The sequence below is a fragment of the Dipodomys ordii genome, unplaced genomic scaffold, assembly GCF_000151885.1.
Source record: "Dipodomys ordii isolate 6190 unplaced genomic scaffold, Dord_2.0 Scaffold43, whole genome shotgun sequence".
Taxonomy (NCBI): domain Eukaryota; kingdom Metazoa; phylum Chordata; class Mammalia; order Rodentia; family Heteromyidae; genus Dipodomys; species Dipodomys ordii.
The window spans coordinates 11,965,759-11,974,435 of NW_012267259.1; the positions used below are offsets into that span (position 1 = coordinate 11,965,759).

General features: G+C 41.0%; 1 protein-coding gene across 2 annotated transcripts; it reads right to left on the reverse strand.

Annotated features, from left to right (window-relative positions):
* Positions 1-2,710: 2,710 nt before the first annotated feature.
* On the reverse strand, positions 2,711-8,368 carry LOC105987621 (serpin B4-like). 2 transcript variants are annotated; one of them, XM_013018924.1, is made up of 7 exons: positions 8,207-8,368; positions 7,611-7,667; positions 6,440-6,568; positions 5,636-5,753; positions 4,510-4,652; positions 4,084-4,239; positions 2,711-3,455 (listed from the first exon to the last, which is right to left on the reverse strand). In XM_013018924.1, the coding sequence occupies exons 1-7, from the start codon at positions 8,366-8,368 to the stop codon at positions 3,051-3,053; spliced, it is 1,170 nt and encodes a 389-aa protein (XP_012874378.1). In that variant the 3' UTR covers positions 2,711-3,050. The 2 variants fall into 2 exon arrangements, with proteins under 2 accessions (XP_012874378.1, XP_012874379.1); XM_013018925.1 differs by having other exon boundaries at positions 4,084-4,170; positions 4,504-4,652.
* Positions 8,369-8,677: the final 309 nt, after the last annotated feature.

Below are 8,677 nucleotides of genomic sequence, written 5' to 3' on the forward strand. Positions count from 1 at the left end.
TCTGTCTGAGCCATTCTCTCCTGCCATGGCTTCAGAAGCACCTGACAGGACCAGAACAGCACCTGCCAGCAGCTGTGCCTCTTACTGCTGACACAGGCCCCACCCGATTCACCTGACCCATCTTGAGACAATGACCTGCCAGTCCACCAGTGAGGGCCATCTAAGCCTTTGGGGCACCTGTGAATGGGACAGCTTAATAATAATAATAGTAGTAGTAGTAGTAGCAGTAGTAACAGAGAATTTGTCTCTTGTTCTAGGTTTCTTTGTGTCCTTACAAACTTGACATGGGCTTCATGTCTTTTTAACAGAATTATTCACTGAGATTTTGTTATGACCCAGACATCATAACTCAATCACCAACTCATGTAACACAATACGGCATTCGTATACTTTTGTATTGTTTTCTTTGCTATAAATATTTTTGTTTCCTCTCTCACTATTTGTTATCTTGAACTAGCATTTCCAGATTTTGTTAGCTAGTTGTGCAACTGCATTTTGGAAGTAGAGTATAATTTTGTAGACAGGAGTAATCTAGTATAATTACAGAGTATTCTCCTTCAACATATGTTATTCTAGAAGCCATATTTAGATATGCTCTGTTTTCCTGGAAAGTTGGTAGTGCCTTAATGGACTACAAGTTAGTCCTAGATATATGACTAAAATTAATGAATTAGTTAACTTTTGTTGTTGTTGCTGGTTGTGGGAATTGAACTCAGGGACTGGGTGCTTTCCTGATTTTGTTTGCTCAAGGCCACTGCTTTTCCACTTTGACCATAGCTCCACTTCTAGTTTTTGAATGTTTAATTGGGGTTAAAAGCCTTCCAGGGACTCTTCTGCCCAGGGTGGTTTTGAACCACAGTTCTAAGATTTCACCCTCCTGAGTAGCTAGGAATCCAGGTATGAGCCACCATTCTACAGAACTAGTTAACTTTTTATTAATGTTGATTTTATTGATGTTTGACAAGGACATGTACCTTACTCAAGATGCAATAGATAACAAAGCACTTAAAGTACCAAATCTCTCTGTCACCCGTGTCATCAAATCATTCAATCATCCTACCTCAGAATAAATGGTGTAGTTTCCTTTTCTCTTTTCTGTTTTAATTTCACAGTGGTCCTTGTGGTTGAACTCAGGGCCTTGAGATTGCTGGGGAGACTCTATGGCTTGAACCCCCCCCAGCTTTTTGTTCTGCTACTTTTCTGAGTAGGGTCTTGCATTGATGTCTAGGTTGATATGAATGGTGATCCTCCTGTTTTTGCTTCTCATGTAGGCGGAATAACAAATGTTCACACCACACTCCATCTTATTGGTTTAGAGCTCAGGAAGCTTTTTAGCCAAACCGGCCTCAAATTACGAGCCTCCTGGGATTAGAGGCATGAGCCCTGCACCTGGCTGTTGTTTCTTATATATTCCTCGAGACATAGGTTGTATGTATACACACAAATACGTGTACAGTGTATTATTCTCAAAAATAAAAATGACGTCACAGTATAAACTGATCTACTCTCTTTTAAGTGAATTTATTGTCAAATAGTTGTAATATTGATTTTCTATTTACCTTTCAAACTCAATTCTTGTAGTATTTCCTATTCAACTTGATACTTAATAATTTTGGTAGATAAATTTTAATGGATTAAAAAGTCTGGTTTATTTTGTTAAGAACATTACAGGGACATCATAGAAGATCTTCTCACTTCACTGACCACAGCTGCTCAGAGTCTATGATGATGGAAATGTTCAGGAAGCACATGCTTACTATGGGGTCTGCTAGTCGTGTGCAAATAATTTATGGTTAGTGAGATGAAAGAGTCACATTTTTAATTTTGTTTAATCTTAATTTTAAATGATCACATGACTAATGATTACTGCTTTGGACAGTACAAGCTTCTAGAGTGTTTCCTGACATCTACTAAAATGACAATTATATTAATCCATTTTCTTAGGTGGATATCTGTAGCTATTGTCTTGTAGAATTCTAAGTTTTCCTTGGGCTGGGGTTTAGCTCGGTGGTAGAGAGCTTGCTTAGAAAGAATAAGGCCAACCCTGGGTTCAGTCCTCATCACTACAACAAACAAACAAACATTTCTTCATTTGAAACAACATACAACGAATATCTAAAATAAGCTACCTGCTTACTGGTCAGCATGTCTGTATTGATTTTGAATTTTTAGTTCTGATATCTTCATCACTCATCTTTCTAAGATGATATTGGTCATATGCATTTCTTGAGGGTAATAAAAGGCAAAGCCACAGATATATGGTATGACATTGTTTATTGATATTGTATTTTATAGAATCACAGACTAAGAAATATAAGCAGGTTCTCAGATATTTCCTAAATTCAGGTAAATCAGAATGTGTGAGTAAATCAACTCTTAGACTTCTTTTAAAGATAAAGTCTTTTAAAAAAATTTTTATTATGAAAATACCATACAGAGAAGTTACAATTACATGGGCAAGATAGTGAGTACATTTCTTATCAAGCATTGTTGCCTCCTCCTTTGTTTACCCTTCCCAACCCTTCCCCATATCCCGTCCCCCCCACCCATATCACCTCTCTTTCCCCCTCCCCCATGGAGCAGAAAGATTTCCACTTCTACTCCCAACCCCACCCCACCCCCAAAATAAAGAAGAAGGAAGAAGAAGAGGAGAAAGAGGAGAGGGAAGAAGAGTAGGAGGAAGGAAGAGGAGGAAAGGGAGGGCAGGAGGTTCACTGAGCTTCTCCTCATCTCATAAAGTCTTATTTGGTTTGTTTCATCTAAAACAGGTCACAAACAGAATCATTTTTCAAATTTACAAGAACCAGTATTGAAATATCACTTTGTCCTAACTTTGTACATTTTGTGTGAAGAGAATTTGTTATGAGAAAAAGAGGAGGTGCATATATGTGGGTTGAAAGGGGAAAATAATTGTGTGCCTTCCACTCCTGAGTTTTCAGTGGTGTCTATGAAACTGGGAAGGAAACGAATGAAAGGGAAGCTGTTGTCTTCATCCATGCATTTACTGGGATAACTTTTGTGAACTTTTCCCAAGAGTAGGGACAAAGCCATCAAGGGGAAGCAAATCTGCCAACGAAGACGATGCAATTGGTCTTATTTTCCTTGATAAAGAAGAGGAAAGGGTGATCACAGCAAAATTCTTCACGTGTCATTGCTGATGTCTTACTAATGCGTACACCTGTGGCCACTGTAGCCTCTGTTCCCTCCTCAGTAACCTCCACAAAGGACTGGTGCAGGGCTTTGCTCACTACAAGACCCCCTTCCTGACTCATGCCTGAGAGGTCAGCCTTCTTTGGATTGAAGGTGTCAGCCATCCCCAGGCGTACCAAGATGTTCTTGAGGTCGTATTTTTCTGCCATCTTGAACCGCGGCAAATATAAGTTCACTCGCATCTTGGACATGTTCTGTGCACTTGTCCAGTCTAGTAGTTTCTCAGCGGTGAGACTATCTTGAAGCTGTAAGAATAGGAGAGAAAGCAGCTAAAATTAAAGATCTGTAACACCTTTTGAAAATGAACTGAGCAGGTGGGAAATCTTTAGCAATAAATGGAATATAGAGATAATTCAACTTATTAGCTCTTGTTCTAATAAGCAAAAAGTCCTGACTACATATACATAGTTAATATATTGTGTGAGCATTGTATATGTATGAACAAAGCCAGAATCAGTACATTATTCTGTGTAGAAAGGAAACTATATCATTGCTCTTACTTCTCTTACCAGTGTGATGAATGTATCATTTTTTGGTAGGCTCTCCTTTTATTTTTCTGTATACATTACTTATTACATAGTGAAATTATCAAGTATCCCTTATTGTTATTTTTTGCTTCATATATTTGCAAACATCTCACACAATTCTCTACTCTCTCTACCAAAGTTAAATTGCTGTCCACTATTACCATCAATTGATAATACATATGTATAACTCTAGTAAATTGTTTTGTGTCTGACTGTAAATGTTTGCCTTTCAAAGAGGAAACATCGTTTCTCAGCTGGCATTTTTCATTACTCTGACGCTCCTTGGTCTAGAAGCTAGTTTAGACCTGGAAGTGTAGGAAAGAGGACCTGGAGAGGCAAGTTTTACCTTCTGCAGCCCATCCACTTCATTGGGCAGCAGGACAATCATGCTCAGCTCATTGCCTTTGTAAGGTATTTCCAGGATCTTGGCCTGCTCAGCCTCCAGTGATGCAACATTGAAATGCTTAGTTTGTTTCATCATCTGCACGGGTTTGCTCACATCCTGCAAGAAATTAGAGCATCAAAAACCCAATGAGACAGAAGAGGCAACAGAGAAGTCTTCTGAGATGCCACATACATCTTTGTTGTTGGAAGAGCCAAAACAGGAATTTCATAAACTAGACACACAAGGTTCTTCAGATATTTCAAGCTAAATGTAACTACTAGAATAAACTAGATATCCACAAATTTTAATGGAAAACATAACAAGTATGCTTAAATTGCATCTTTCATTTAAAACTACCCTATATCACATAATTAAATTAACTGTTACCTTGTTTAGCCAAAAGTTTCCTTCTTCAGTATATTCTTTTTTAAACTTCTCCTCCCACTGCCCTTTGAAATAGATTGCATTCACCAGAACCAGGGCGGTGCTTGAGTCCAGACTATCAACAGGGAACAGGTCTTTGATTTTGTCTGCAAAGGAAAGAACATAAAGGCCTGTCATGCAGGTACAAGCGATCTGTCTGGGAGATGCTGATCATTGGTTAATTTAGCTCCTAGGGACTCATTGGCCTGTTTGCCAGCTGCAGCCTTCTTTGTGGTGCTGGCCTGGGATGGAGACAGAGCTTCTTGTGATGGGACAGCAGGCTGGACTTTCTGCAGGGTGATTCTAGCCATTTCACATTGAATACTGGCAAACATGTTTTGTTGACTCTGCCAACTCATCTCTTTCCCTACTCCCTTCCCATCTTCCCTTCTACTTGATTTCCCGGATTATATCATGACTCAGAGGAAATGGAGCCCAACTGCACATTAATCTTGAAAAATATGAGCTCTCTGACTGGACATGTACGCCCTGTGCAGTCAGGCACTAGTCCTTTGGTGTGGATGCATTTGCAAGTTGGGCTGCTGGAGCCTTGGCTTCTCATGAGAGTTGGAGGAAGGAGAGATATTCAGAGAACAAAGGAGGCTCTGATAAGCCTCTGATAAGGCAGGAGAACCTGCCTGTACTTGTCTAGGAGGTGTGGGTAAAATGAGCCCAGGGAGCTCCAGCTCAGGTGGCAAGCATTGTGGGTTCCAGGGAGAATTTACATTTTCTCAGCTAGAGAGAAGAGAAAGGATTCCTTTCTTGTGTATTCTCTTAACTATCCATAATGAAAAGTAATCCCTGCTTTCAAGGAAAGGATAGGGGCTCAAAACAGCTCTGATATGGACTCAGCATGCACAAAGACACTGTCACCCAGAGCCTATGCCCTCCCGACCCTAATTCTCTCTCCATGCCTGGGACCCCACCACATCTGCAGTGCCATTTCCTCCTTCTCTCCAACCCCATCTCCACATCCTCCCACAGGGCTCTTGCACATGTCACTCACAGGGCTCCTGCACATGTCACTCACAGGGCTCCTGCCCAGGGCACTCAAAATGCTTGTGTAGCAAGCAGCCCTTTCATACTCTACCATTTGTTTGGCTTTCCACCCAGGCGTTAATCTTCTTCCGGCTTTCTTCTGTATTGTTTACAAAATCGAGTGATTCCACATTGGCTAGGTAAAATTTCTTCAGTTCATCCAGATATTCCTTTGAGATGTAGAGAAAGAAAGGAGGAATGAAGACTAATGCATGCAGTAGTTAGCTTATGAGTGTGGTGAGCTGAATGCAGACCGTGACCACATCCGCCATTTCCGGCACATTCATATTTGAATACAAATGGCAGGCAGGCATTGTAAGAGGGAAATGCAGTGTGGCACAAAAGAGGAAGTTACCAAACGTTGAAAGTATATGACATAAGAAAGGAGAATAGAGGAAGAAACAAAGATATGCACCATTACTAGCAAGATGCTCTTAAGGAAAGGCATTGTTCATGAGCATTGTGACTGGTAAATCTGACCTTTGCATTTCTCATCTCTGTGCATTTGTCCAATCCTAGGAATACAATATTCCCCGACATGTCCCCAGCTCTCTTTAAGGACAGATACAAGTGTCTACACATTCTAGAAACCTCTTAGCCAACATTTCTCTCCAAAACATGTTCCCTGTGTCTGTAGTAGTTCAGTTCGTCATAGTCGCAGTAACATCCTCCTTGGGGAATTCCTGTGTGCACAGGTGACATGCACTGTCCGGATCTGGGACACTGCTCTGACAGTGAGTTGTGGTGCTGGAGCAAACATTCCCCATCCCAGTCAATCCTCCTTGCTCCCCCCATCTGGCCTCAGAAATAGGGAGCAGAATGCAGATGAAAGGTGTGGAAGGGCAGGAAAACTTACCTGAAGAAATTGAAAAGTCTTTTCTCCATAAAGACTGTTGGCAATTTTCAGCTCGAATGCATCAGTGGGTGTGTTTAATTCTGTCAGCATCTTTTGAAACTGATGGTGTACAATTTCTGAGTCTTCAGCCTTCAACATCAAAGAAGATGCTCATTGAATTAGGCTGTCAGTGAAATTCAGACCCCAGGAGCAATGCCTAAATGCCAGTAAGCTCAAAGATGACCTTTGGCTTCTCCCTTAAAATTGCTTAAATACCCTTAAATACCCTGAATATTCTCCTTTATCTTCAGCAGGAGGAAAGTCATTCCTCCTGCTCTCATATACTTAGCTCTAGTCTATCTCATGTAAACTAACCAGGCTCAGCCACTGGGTTCCCTCCTTGATTTTAGGAAGTATAGCACCCCAGTTAAACTCTACGTTTCTTAACAAGAACCATACTTCTTTTTCAACAGCCATGCACAATATGGTTATCGGGAAGTTTGGCATATTAAAACTATTAAAACAAATGAAAGTCTGTTATACTTCCTGGTGGTAAAACCTTAAATTTGTTGGCCCTAATATATGGCTCTGGCCTTGGTGGATTCTCTGTGTTAACATCTATGTGCCGAGTCCTTTGATCTTTGTACTTTGATTACCTGTAAGCTTAGTTTAACTGAGATGAAGCTAAGAAAGCCCAGAGCATTAAAGGTCTTTTCTTATAAGACACCAATTAGCTGAGGCATGTTTCTAACATATGCTGGTCTGAAACTGGAGCCTTCTATATTGGTTAGCTAACAGTTTGTCACTATTTAACCCTAGACTCATATGTGTGCTAGTGACCATTTCCCCAATTATCTTTGGACTTGAACTTCTTCCTCTTGAGCCTATTCCTTAGTGAATTCACATTAAATTGTCTTAGTGACATTGCGATTATGAGCCTTGTTAATTTCATAGTCATAATAACCTTTACTGAGCTTTTTCTTGAGAACATGGTAGGCAGTGTTAGAAATGGCTGCACAGGAGGGCTTTTTAACCCTCTCAGCCCCTCGTTCACAGAGATGAAGTCACTGACTCAGAGCAGCTGTGTCTTGCTCATGTAAACCACCTGTAAAGAGCAGTAGTGGAACCTGAGCCCGGCCTGTTTAGTGCCATCCCCGTGTTCTTAAATACACAGGAATATTCTGGGACTCACGTGGCTGGTTGTGGAGGTTTTCTTTGTCTCCCCTGCGACTTCACTGAAGTGAAGAACCTGAAAGGCACGAGATGCAGACAAGAAAACTTCACTGAGAAGACCAGAGGAAAGAACACAACCATCACCTCAGAAGAAAAGAAAGCTCACAGGAACAATAAAGAAACACAAAATTTGAAAAAAAAAAAAAACCTCCGACCTTTAGGAATGAGTTTGCTCTTTGAACAAAACACTTTAGAACAAATCCCATTTTGTCATCAGCTCCTTCAAAGAATGTTCATTCATCATTTCTGATTCAAACATGTCTGATGATGTGTCCCTTGAAGTCACCCAATGAACCAGTAGTCTGCACATGTTAAGCTCATCTCTGTTTCCTAGTGGGTCTAATAAGATAGCCCAGCTTCCAAAGCACAGCCTGGCACAAGGAAGTAGAGGGCAAGAATTTGGGAACTGTGACCACACAGTTGTAGGCATGCGAGCTTGGCCTCCTGTGCCTCCCTCAGGCCTCCTACTCAGAACTGTCCATCTGTATGCTGGCTTAGCCAACCCAGCAGGGGAGAGAAGACCACACAGGTCAACAGAAGGAAGGGAACACCTACTTCCTTAATCTGGTGTGCAGTGTTTCCCTTGGCCCCCAAGGAGACCATGGAGAAGGCTGAGGCGATGCTCAAAGGGGAAAAGAAGGCATTGTCTGCCGAAGGCCCCAACTCCCGGAGGAAGTCAACCACGAACTTGGTGTTTGCCACACTGAGAGAATTCATGGTGATCTTGGCAGGGTTCTGCAACTCCTAGAAAAAGGAAAATGCCATTCATTGTAGAATGGAGTTACAGAGCAGAAGCCCTACTCTGTGGTGAAAGTTTCTTAAAGAAAATAATGTATCTGTCGTGTAGGATTTTGGTAATGACAGCTTTTGTTCTTTTCACTTTCTTAGATTTCCATAAGGGACATATATCAATCTCCTACTTAAAAAAGATGAATGAAAGCACTACTATCAAACAAGTAGTTAAATGTTATTGAGTTTTCTGTTCATCGTTGTCTGAATAGAAATATTGATAAAGAAGGCCGTGGT

Coding starts and splice junctions, on each gene's coding strand:
- LOC105987621 (XM_013018924.1), bottom strand. CDS start 8,368: ATGAATTCTCTCAGTGTGGCAAACACCAAGTTCGTGGTTGACTTCCTC. Junction 6,569..7,610: donor AAACCTCCACAACCAGCCAC/GTGAGTCCCAGA, acceptor TTGATGTTGAAG/GCTGAAGACTCAGAAATTGT. Junction 4,653..5,635: donor GGTGGAAAGCCAAACAAATG/GTAGAGTATGAA, acceptor TTTCCTTTGCAG/ACAAAATCAAAGACCTGTTC.